At 42.8% G+C, this 12,789-nt stretch overlaps 1 protein-coding gene across 1 annotated transcript in view; it reads right to left on the minus strand.

The window, feature by feature from the left end:
- The window catches only part of NWD2 (NACHT and WD repeat domain containing 2), a 452,309-nt gene that overhangs the window by 35,735 nt on the left and 403,785 nt on the right, over positions 1-12,789 (minus strand). The window contains exon 5 of the mRNA XM_077477660.1: positions 2,596-2,728. Within this exon, the coding sequence (XP_077333786.1) occupies positions 2,596-2,728 (133 nt within the window). The remainder of the gene's footprint in view (positions 1-2,595; positions 2,729-12,789) is intronic.

A 12,789-nucleotide genomic window follows, 5' to 3' on the forward strand; every position in this document is an offset into this window, starting at 1 on the left:
GCTACCCCCAAGAGATGCTGGCCGCACTAATGAACATATCTCATCACTCCCTGCTGGAAAGGACACATCCTCCCGGCGAGACCGTGGCGCCTAGAACCACAGTGGACCGGCCCGTGCAAGGATCTCCCCGCCCTGGTCGGACTGACCTTTGCAAGTATACGAGCACACTACTAATTGCCTTAGCTTATTTGAACTTGAATAACGATATTGCTTGTACACCCTCCTTCTTTACACCCCCCAGGTTAAAGTGTGCTAGGTACACAAAGAGATACCCGTACTGTTACGGTTTTACCCCTTTAACGCCCCTACTCTGTTGTTTTTGTTCACCCATTGTTCTGTTTTAGGTTTGCATACCAACTTTTAGAGACCGCATTTGACAGCTACTGTATTGCTTTTTTTATTGGTGTTTGCTATAGTAGTCCCTTTCTGAGCATGAAACTCATGAAACTTTACCACGGCTGGTACTACACCCCGACCAGACTAGCTAAAATCTTCCCCTCTTCCTCGCCTAACTGCTGGAGAGACTGCGGAGACAGAGGTACCCTCCTCCATATTTGGTGGAGTTGCCCTCATATACAACCATTCTGGAAAAAAATAAAAAACCTAATACTTCAGATCTGTCAAATATCCATCCCACTCTCACCCACAGACTTACTACTGGGTTTCTCTGTGATCTCTTGGCCGTACTACCTGCACACCCTGCTGACCCATATCCTTATCGCCGCCCGACTAGCTCTTGCAAAAAAATGGAAATCTATACAACCCCCATCCCTGAAAGAAGTTCTGATATTGCTGAATACCCACTTCCAATTAGAATGCGCCTTTGCTAAAGCTAACCTCACAACACATAAGTTCCAGGCTGCCTGAAAACTATGGATGGCAGATCCCAGGAGTAGCCCGCTAAACTGACCAACCCTGGCTATTACATCTATTTTCTCTCTGTTCTCAAAGAACATTAATACCTAAACTCGGGGAGACTCTAGGGTACCTATACTTAATTTACACACAGATATGTCTACCGTTATTTTTTCCTCACTCAGTTATTACCTACGGCAAGCTTGTAATACAAGCCCATGTTATACCTACTGTTTTTTGTACTCTTACCAATCTCTACTCTTCCTCAATGCAAACCTTCCCTCCCTTTGAAGTCATGCATTTTGATAAGATTTTGCTATTTTTCTATTTTGTACACCCGTGCCTGCATACCTGTATTTGTATGTGATCTATTTCAATGACATGTTTACTGCCAGGGTATGCCCGTTTGGCAATGTTCTATTTCTTCTGACTCTTCTTTTAATAATAAAAATGTGAAGTTAAAAAAAAAAAAAAAACGGGGGGGTTTAGGCTGCACACATTTGCAAATACATGTGTAAGCTACAGAGCCTCACCAAGACACCCTGGTATCTGTAGTTCCTATCACTAGCTTATGAGTTACTCCACAGTGGAAGCACATGCATTCTGATAAGTAGGTGGAGGGCAGGGAGACTGAAGGGAGCTCACCCCTTCTTAAAGGTACAGGTGCACACTGAGCACCCAGCAAATCGCATAATGGCTGCAAATGTGTCAGTGCGTTTCCCGACCAATATAACATTGTTGCAAAAAAGGGGTCCACTACACCCACCTATGACTGGGGTATAGGTGTGCAGACTAAACCTGGATGTCCCTGCATCGTGTTGCACACTTGCCGATTTTCTGGGACAATCCCGATTTTGGGACCCCCGTCCCAATCGGAGCTTGTCCCGATTAATTTCCAGGGATTTTGCTTTTGTCCCGGGAAATTGGGAATCTCGTAGGCAAAAAATGTCCGGCGGTCTTCAAAAAGCGAGTACATTTCCCCTTGTGTTCACTGGTGAGGGGAGGGGCAGCCAATAAGCTTCTCTCTTCAGTGTACAAGTAGACAATTCTCTTGTACACTGAAGCCTATTAGCTGCATGGCTGCACGGATCTGCAAGGATTTTAGATTGGCCAGAGAGGGCCGCTTATCTGGCACCTGATTCTCATGTGTGTCAGTAACATTACCCCCTTCTAATAATAGAAGGTCTTGCACAGAATATGATTCTTGACTCATCAAGTTGAGTTAAAAAATAAAATATATAACTAAAGCCCAGAGTTTTTTTTTATGTTGGGTAGAGTAGGTAACAGTTAAAGCTCTGTTCAGGTTTTTTTTTTTTTTTTGCTGTTTGCATCCTGTTGAGAATTTTTTTCAGTTCCTGTCCCCTAGACATAAAAGGAAGTGAGAGGAATTTTATCAAAAGGGAGGAGAAATCTCCTCTATAGCAGTTATCAAAACAGGGGTCTCCATTAGAAGACTTCCCCCTACTTGTTCTATTGACAGATTGACAACAGAGGTCCTAAAACGTCCTCACTGGATCAAAAGGTGATAAAAAAGGTATAAAAAGTGAGAAAAATGTTCGAAAAGTATATAAGGAGTAACAACTCTAGGCCTAATAGTCTTTAACATTTGAAAAGATTGAACAAGGGATGTAGAATGTAAAGTGTTTCCTACAGCTTTTCAAAACATGTCCAATCTATGAATATATATGTAAAATCTCCAGATACCAGAATAAAGTATATAAAGAAAAACCGTGTAGTTACCAGATGATAAGTATCTCTTTGTTTGGCTGGATTTCAGCTTTCCTTTCTCATGAAGTAACATCACTGCAGTTTTGAAGATGTTTTTAATTTCTTCTACTACGGCTCGCCATTTCTTCTCATAGCCGGAATCTCCCTAGAATAAAGAAGTTGAAATTATTTTGGTTTTCTAATCACATTTAAGAGCTATCAAATTAATTTAAAATAACAGGATCAAATGATTTTAATATACAGTACATCACTCATAGCTCATGGGATCACGCCTTCACTTTTCCATGATTCATTATTTATATAAAAGGTTTTTTTTTTATGTAACTGGATATAGGAAATGAATAGTAATGTCTGACCTAAAAGATACATTTTAAGTGGATACTGTTTAAAATGAAAGGTAATAAAAGGTACTTTTTTGACAGGATAGAATTACTGTATTCATTAACCACATCAATACTGGGCACTTTCACCCCCTTCCTTCCCAGACCAATTTTCAGCTTTCAGCGCTCTCACACTTTGAATGACAATTGCGCGGTCATGCTACACTGTACCCAAATGACATTTTTATCATTTTGTTCACACAAATAGAGCTTTCTTTTGATGGTATTTATTCACAACTCCTTTTCTTATTTTTTGCGATACAAGTGAAAATTGCGGAAATTTGGAAAAAAAACAATATTTTCTTTTTTCTATTTTAAAAGAAATCCAATAAAATCGATTTTTGTCGTAAATTTAAGCCAAAATGTATTCTGCTACATGTCTTTGGTAAAACAAATCCTGTTAAGTGTATAATAATTGGTTCGTGTGATCATGGACATATGTACGCAGATGATCATGTACAGATGTGCGCAGGTGATCACTGACATATGTGTGCAGATAATCATTGGGATGTTACTGTTAAATCTGTAGGGGACAGGTGTTTTTACTATGTGGGAACATGTGTGTGGGGACATGTGTTTTGGGGACATGTGTGTTTTACATTGTGTACATGTTTTACATGCATGTTTTACACTGGTGATCAGTGTGTAAAGCTGTAAAAAACAGCTCATAGTCACTGATCACCAGCCAGCTGCAGTGATCCCCTCTCCTCTCCTCACCGACAACTTCTGTGTGAGGAGAGGAGAGCCAATCACTTAGTAACCGGTTCTCTGTTTACATCACATGATGGCTGTGATTGGACACAGCCATCATGTGATCAGGAGGGCCAATCACAGAGTCCTCACGCGCGATCCACCTCCTTCTGAGGGATGTTCCTGAATGTCCATTCAGAAGGAAAGAGCGCCCACCCGGATTTACATATGCAATAGATGGGTGGGAAGTGGTTAAAGCTGAACATAAGGCAAATAACTAAAAACAGTAGAAATACATATAAGAGAAATGTTTTACCCACCAAGAGATTTTCATTTTTCCCATCCGATCCTGAGATTTAAGCCGGGTACACACTACAGTTCCGACAGCTCAGGTCCTAGCTGCTGTACTAACCATGCAAGGTTAGTCCAGCCATCTCCCGCACTGAGCTGTCATGTTCTAAAAGGGGGGCAGTCCACCCGCCAGAACACTCCGACCAGCACTCTCTGCCAATGGCTGATCGGGAGTCTGTTGGCTACTGGTTTTCCAGCATGCACGTCCGACAGACTGTTGGACAGACCAAAATACACACAGTCCCAATGTTTGCCTGTTTCTTTTGAACCGACCGTTGTCTCCTGACATTTGGCCCGTGTATATGGGGCTTAACATAGCCCTGCCATATGACACACCCTTGTCTGGCAGGTAAAGAGACCTGACTTCTCTCTGCTGAAGTTCAGTAACACTTAGCCCTTGTACACACGGTCGGAGAATCTGTCGGAATGAGTCTTATCGGACTGTGTCGTCAGATAATCCGACTGTGTGTGGTATGCATCGGACTGATTCAGTCCGAATCTCCATCCGACCCAGTTTTCCAACATGTTGGAAATATTTCCCGACCAACTGGGCCAGACGGACCTAATCCGATCATGTGTAGAGCATTTTCATCGGACCAAGTGCCACGCATGCTCAATTATCAAATTCCTACATCAAAGCTATTGGCTACTAGCCTGAATGTAGTCCCATCGTAACGAAATTACGTCATCACGTTCTGAAAGATCGGATTTTTCGCCAACTTGGCCCGACCGTGTGTATGCAACAGTTTCGGACACAATCCGACGGGCAAAATCCGACGGATTTGGTTGGCAAAATCTCCGACCGTGTGTACGTGGGCTAACAGGTCTCCTACCAGCCCTCAGCATGTGACTTGAAAATTAAAAGAGTAGCAGCAGAACGATGAACTCTTTTTTCTGTAACTTTCTCTCTCGTCCCCATCGTTATCATTGCACGGCAGCACAACAGTTTGGCACAGTGTGTTGTTTCTTTCTTCTTCACTCAAATACAGGCTCTTACACTGTTTGCATTTAAAAATAAACTTAGTGTTGTGTTAATAATTATGGAGCATTATTAATTGGTGTCTTTTCAATATGGCTGGAGTTCAGCTTTAATTCCCCCAAACATATTGAAAACAAGTTATATAAAATTGGGAAAAGAAATATGATTTGAAGCAAGCACAGTGACGTGCCTCCGTCCCTAATTGTATATACAAATAAAAAGCCCCATGACCCTTTCTTTTTGTTTAAGTTATATAAAATTCTATTTTGAACCAATTTGCTCTGATGCTGGTATATTAGCAATGATTGGTAATTTTTTTAAATTATTTAACATTTGCAAAAATATTTATGTTACTTAATCATCAGCAGAGTGGCAGCCCTATTCATACTTCAGCATCCAGCTCGGGAGTGAGGGGGGATTCTACTGGTAACATCTTCAATGGTGCCATACCTCCCAACAGTCCCAGATTGGGCAGGACTTTCCCGCATTCACAGCTCTGCCCCACTGTCCCGGCATACAGGGGCTTTGTCCCACATAATTATATTGATTGTATGCTTAAGTTCTGACTCAATAGAACCTGCAGCAGTGTGATCATCCAGCACAGCCAGGGATTGGTGGACAAGCCAGCTGGATGTGCACTGTGCAGTCAGGGAAAGAGACTTCAGCTGTCAAATCAAGAGTGTGATGTTGGGTATGGGCAGGGCTGCTATCCAGACCCGCCGCTCTGTCAAACAACCAGTGCATAACCAAAGAGCCGGCATTCAGACGTGTCGCTATGAGGGTGAGGGGGGGCGCACACAGGTAACACGAGGCCAGGGGTGACACCATCAAGAAGCACCAGGACAAGGGGGAGGAAGGAACAGAAGCCCTGGATGCAACAGCTTTCTGGTCTGCAGGGCTGGACTAGCCTACCGAGATACCAGGAAATTTCCTGGTAGGCCGTCTGCCATGGGGTTGCTTTGATCTGTGTGTCATGGTCGTCTCCGGAATCCAGTGGCTTATGGAAGGCCTACCCACGGAATCCCCTCGTTGAGAGTTAACAGGTATCCATGGGCGCGCGTTGGCGTGAACGGACGCACGCCGGTGCGTGTAGGTACGAACGGGCGCACGCGGGTGCGCGATGTTGCGAACGAGCACACGCGGGTGCGAGATGGTATGAACAGGCGCACGCGGGTGCGTGGGGTCACGAACGGCTGCACGGTTTCACGCGGGTGCGCGCAGGCACGCCGTGCGACCGTTCTTGGCGCCCAAAGGGCTACTTAAGGAATCTGTTACAGTGCCTCTGTGCTGTCCAGTCTACAGCGTGTCCGGTTACTCTGTCTCCTGCTTACCTGATTGTTCCTGTTCCTTGTTACCCGGCCTGTTCCTGACGACGCCTGCTTGCTGCCAGCCTTTGACCTTCGGACTGTTTGACCACGCTTCTGCCTTCTCCTGTGTACCGTTGCTGCCCGCCTGTTACCGACCCGGCTTGTACCTTGACCTCGCTTCTTCTGCCAGCTGTTTCAGTCTGACCACCTGTGCCTGCTGTTGTCTGCTGCCTGCCTGCCAGCTGTTCCAGTCTGACCACCTGTGCCTGCTGTTGTCTGCTGCCTGCCTGCCAGCTGTTCCAGTCTGACCACCTGTGCCTGCTGCTGTCTGCTGCCTGCCTGCCAGCTGTTCCAGTCTGACCACCTGTGCCCGCTGCCGGCTGCTGCCTGCCTACCAGCTGTTCCAGGCTGACCACCTGTGCCTGCCGTTGTCTGCTGTCAGCTCCAGGGCCGGTTCTACTCTTCACCAGCTCGGCACTTGTGCCCTCTGAACTCTAGAATTCCTGTCCCCACTTCCAGGGATTCTCGAGCCAGAGGCTTACGAGAGCCCGCTCCCTGCATTCTGGGCTCCCTCCACCAGGTACGTGACACTGTGACTGTAGCGCTCCCCTCCCTCCCTCTCTCCTCCTCCTCTTGTGTGTCACACACAGCTGGGTCTTTGTTTGGGAGTGCTCTAACAAGGTCCTGCCTCCTACACCGGCTCGTGTAATAGTCTAGATGGAATACTGATTGAATCACAAGCTGGTCTAGGAGGCAGGAGCTTGTTACAGCGCTGCCAAACACAGACCCAGCTCCGTGACACACCATTGCCTAGATCACACACACAGATTCCATTGTGTGTGTGATCTAGGCAATGGTGAATGTGCATTGATGGGCAGTGAAGCTGTATTCATGGGCACAGAAAAGCTGCATTTGATGGACACAGTGCGGCTGCATTGATGGGCAGTGAGGCTGCATTCACGGGCACAGTAGAGCTGCATTTGTTGGACACAGTGAGACTGCATTGAAGGGCAGTGAGACTGCATTTATAGGCAGTGAGGCTGCATTCACGGGCACAGTAGAGCTGCATTTGTTGGACACAGTGAGGCTGCATTGATGGGCAGTGAAACTGCACTCATGGGCACAGTGAGGCCGCATTCATGGGCACAATGGGGCTGCATTCACGGCACATTAAAGCTGCGTAGCGCGCCGTTGGTTGCTTCCTCCTTCAAGTGTCCCTCATTCTGAAGTTCAAAAGTTGGGAAGTATGATGGTGCAGAAAACTCTGGTGACGAAAGTATCTGGAGCAGCTTTCTTAAATCACTAAGTGCAATACCAAATTCGGTGCTCACCATATTAAAAAGACTAATACCATTGGTTGGAGATGGCAAGTACACACAGCAATATAAATATGCTCCTAGTCTGTAAATTCATCTTGTATCTACTTACAGCTTTATTTGGCTAATAACATAAACCTTGGAATGTTATAGTCTGAGCACTTTGTATAGCTGTATGGCCTGGAATTTCCTTTAAAACAATTATTGTATATGACTCTATTCAACATACCACCCACTCTTAATATTCTAGTATTGGGCAGATGCTATTTACATGTGCTTTTATCTTATATACAGTCGTGCTCAAAAGTTTGCATACCCTGGCAGAAATTGTGAAATTTTGGCATTAATATTGAAAATTTGACTGATCATGCCGAAAAAAAAGTATTTTATTTAACTTCACAGACGGCATGATTATTTCCGATTTTTGATGCTGAAAGCGTTCCAGTGTTTTGCATGGAAATTTGACATTTTCTATTGTAGGCCTGTAATTCTTAGGAATAAAGCACTTAAATCTGTCCAAACAAGAGTCTAGTAAATATCCCGGGTATGATAAAGTTTGAAACACTAAATCATAAATTATAAAATAATAAATAAATATAAATAATTATAAAAAATTATAATATAATAATAATAAAAATTATTCAATAATGTCATCAAATCAAAAACACTGAAATTTGCTCAGTTGCAGAATTGTCGCTGTCATTACTTTCAGTGCTTGATGATGGATTTCCCCACAAATCACTATCGCTCAATTCTGTGAGTGATTCTAATTTATTATCACCATTTTCTAGCTGGTCTAAAACTGCTTTTGATGTAAAGGGATGCTTTTTGGTTGCTATGTACAATCTCAAGTTTCCAGGCAGAAAGAACAGTATTTATAATATAAAACTGCATGCAGGGCACTGGACAAACAACTGGGGACAAAGGGGATGTGAAATTATTTGATACAGTACTGTAATCTGTAAGATTACAGTGTACTGTATGTATTGTGTGTTTTTAACTTTTTGAATTTGGCGCCGTGATCCGTCCCCATGCATTGCAGCGCTTGCAAGGAACGGAGCTTGGGACTGTGATGAATCGAGCGGTGACATGCTCACACACACTGTGGGAAGACATTGCAGGATCCTGGGGACAAGGTAAGTAACTGTACCTGGATCCTGTGATGCGAACCCGAGTGTGGCTCGGGGGGTTACCGCTTTTGGTACTGAAAATTCACCCCGAGCCACACTCGTGAATATAGCCAGGGAGGTTAAGGTTAGCAATCACATGAAGCCATTTATTATCACATAGTTTTTTGGATCCTTCTTAAATCATAATGATAACAGAAATCACCCAAATGGCCCTGATAAAAAGTTTGCATACCCTGGAATGTTTGGCCTTGGTATAGACACAAAAGGTGACAAACATAGGTTAAAATGGCAATTAAAGGTTAATTTCCCACGTTTGTGGCTTTTTAAATCACAATTAGTGTATGTGTATTAATAGTCAATGAGTTTGTTAGCTCTCACAAGAATGCGCTAAGCAGGCTAGACACAAAGCCACGAGGAGAAAGAAAAGAACAGTCAAAAGACCCGGGTAACAAGGTAATGAAACTTTACAAAGATGGAAAAGGATATACAAAGATACAGGTATCCAAAGACTTAAATATGCCAGTCAGTACTGTTTAATCATGTATTAACCCCCCTGACGGTATTCTCGAGTCTGGCTCGGGGTGGAATTTTTATATCAAGAGCGGTAACCCCGAGCCAGACTCGGGACTGCATCGCTGGATCCAGGAGGAGGTTTGCTTACCTTCTCCCTCGGATCCAGCATTGTCTCCCCGCTGTACGAGCGAGCCGTGTCTCACTCAATCTATCACGGAGCTGATCTCCGTGCCCTGCGAGCGTTGCGACGCACGGGGAAGGAGATCGGCACCAAATTCAAAAAGTGAAACAGGCAGTATACATACAGTATAATGTAATCTTACAGTAAATATTTCACATCCCCTTTGTCCCTAGTGGTCTGCCCAGTGCTCTGCATGCAGTTTTATATAATAAAAACTGTTCTTTATGCCTGGAAACTGGAGATTGTCCATAGCAACCAAACTGTCATTTTACATCAAAAATGTTTTTTGACCAGCTAGAAAACAGCGATAATAAATTGTAATCACTCGCAGAATTGAGCGATAGCGATTTGTGGGGAGATCCGTCATCAAATACTGAAAAGTAATGACAGTGACAATTCTGCAACTGAGCAAATTTCAGTGTTTTTGATTTGATTACATTATTGAATAATTTTTATTATTGTTATATTATTATTTGGTACAATTATTAATAGTTATTTATTATGTTATAATTTATGATTTCGTTTTTTAAACTTTATCATACCCAGGATGTCTGCTAGACTCTGGTTTGGACAGATTTAAGAGAGTTATTCCTAAGAATTACAGGACTACAATATAAAACGCCAAATTTTCATGCAAAATAATGGTACCGCTTTTAGCACCTAAAATCCGAAATAATCGTACCGCCAGGGAGGTTAAGAAGTGGAAAATTAGGGGCTCTGATACTTAGCCATGGTCAGGTAGACCAAGAAAGATTTCAGGCACCACTGCCACAGTACCTGTTCGGGATACAAAGAAAAACCCACAGGTAACCTCAAGAGAAATACAGGCTGTTCTGGAAAAAAAATGGTGTGGTTGTTTTTAAGGAGCACAATACGATGATACTTGAACAAAAAAGAGCTGCATGGTTGAGCTGCCAAAAGGAAGCCTTTACTGTACAAGTTCCACAAAAACTTCCTGAGAACTACATAACAACACATTTCTGCATGGCAAGGAAGGAGACCTGATCTGTCTATGCTACAATTACACTTCACTTACAGGTCTCGTCCACACCACAATCTGGTGGCTGGATAGAAAAAGGAAAAGCAGAACGATGAGCCCATTATACTTATGTTGCGTGCATTAAGAAAAAAAAAAAAAGAATGATGTATTAATGATTATAGAGATGCATTAATTGATGTAATTTATATCTGCCTGGAGTTCAGCTTTAATCAACCCATTGTACAGTCAACCAATAATTGACCGACTCCCCTTCAATTGGTGGCATGATTAAAAATGGCAAACAAAAAAAGCCCAATATGCCATAGAGTATATTGCTTATTCCCAGTATAAGAATAACATATTTGTTCTCTGTGTGCCCTTGGTCACTTTTATTATAGTGTTTTTTTTTACAATGTGCTACACTTAGAATTACGTCAGTGCTTATGAAAATGTTTCATAAGGGTAATCAGCCAGAATGTTAAACTTCTTACTAGTCTATGCAAAGTATTTCATTGTAATGTTTAGCGCCACATAATAATGTGCTGGAAGCTCATTAAAATTCTGGTTATGTATTAGCCAGGTGTACTCCCTGTCCTCACATGCAAGGTAACATTACAGACTTTTTAGTTACATATTAGCACTGAGGATAACAACACAGTCAGCATAATAAAGCAAAATGAAGCAGAGAAAAAAGTTATCTGCTCACATAATTTGTTGTAAAAACATGTTTGCCATTCTGAAGCTTCCCTCCAACCACTTTGCATATTATTTTATATATACTGTGAGTCTGTACTTGCCAAATATGCTGCAGAAATCTCCCTCCACTGAGTCTGGCTGCAACCATTTTAACTGTGAGTAGCTGAAGCTGCTAGCTGTTCACTTCCTGGATTTACACAGACACACAGAGGCACACCTCCAGATCTGCAGTTCTCATTGGCCCTCTGATGACTCCAAACTCCCTACCTGGCAAACTCTCATGAAAGTGAGAGAGAGAGAGAGAGCTGTGCATGATGTCATAAGCCTAGGCTTTTTATGAGACAAGAAACATGAAGTGGGCTGTATAAGGTATTTACTGGCAGGAAAAAAAATGTTTTACTATCCAAAGTTAAAACAACAAGGGCAGAAAAATGAATAGATGGAAAGTTGAAAAATGACTGAAGGTCCGCTTTAAGGTTGATCTAGCATCAGATATTGTTGTTCATGTTAAGCACATGTATAGTATGTAATGTGTAAGTGTAATACTTACAGGCATTTGTTCCCTTTCACAGAGATCACAGTACAAAGCCTTCATCTGCGTTTAAAATGGAAGAAAAACATAACTATATATATATATATATATATATATATATATATATATATATATATATATATATTTATATATTTGAAGGCGACGTATAGCCAAAGCTATTTTGGCCCTAATTCTCCTATGGATCATAGGAGTGCAGTTAGTTCTGTACTCAGCCGGTCCAGGCTCTGGATCGATCCTGACTTTAATGTCGGGATCCAACCAGATATTTGGACTGGCAGCGGGCTCAGCCTCTCAGTGAGCTGCTGAGAGCCTGAGCCAGCCACTCCTGCCCCCTGCACAGCCCGGCGCTTCAGTTAGTGCTAAAGGGTCGGAGCAAAAACCCAACAACTGAAAGTCACCGCTCTCTTTGCTCTGAGGACAGATGCAGCATCAGTCCAATGCTGCACCCACATAAGTGAGTATAAACGATTTTCTTTTCCCAACCCCATACTTATCTTTTAAAAATGTTCTCTCTCCTTCTCCTCCCACATATCCTGCCTAACCCATCTTTGGTTCGTTCACATGATCCAGTAGCTCTAGCTCCCCTGTGTCAGTGAGTGACTGCTGCAAGGGAGAGAAGGGAGTGTGAACAATGGCTGGTCTATGGGAATGTATGGGTGATCTCATGGCTCCTAGTATTCAGAGCCATTGTCATGCTCTACAGAGCTGCAGTAGAATTTACATATTTAGGGCTTTCTTCCACTTCAATTCTGGAAGGAGGTGCCATCTTTGTTCAGGAACTATCCATTGTCAGCATCTATTTACTGTTCTGAGATCCTGGCTCAGAGATGAAAAATTGCATGCATTTTTTATTTGATATGCATTTATTTGATATACATTTTGAAATGTTGCACACTTATATGTGTTTTCAAATGGGCACATTTTTCTCCTCAAGGCTTGAATGAGAAGCTGGAAATCCTTACCATTGTGTTACCTATGTAGCACAGACCCCTTGGGGACTGCTGACAATTACCTGCTCATCTATGCGGCCATGACCAAGTGAACCTTCCAACCCACCTGACACTCTGGGTTCAGACATCCAGTTAATACTATAGAGCAAGAATCAAGAAACTCAGTGATATAAGGTTATAA

The sequence above is a fragment of the Lithobates pipiens genome, unplaced genomic scaffold, assembly GCF_037356315.1.
Source record: "Lithobates pipiens isolate NorthernLeopardFrog02 unplaced genomic scaffold, aLitPip1_a1.2 Scaffold_13, whole genome shotgun sequence".
Lineage (NCBI taxonomy): Eukaryota > Metazoa > Chordata > Amphibia > Anura > Ranidae > Lithobates > Lithobates pipiens.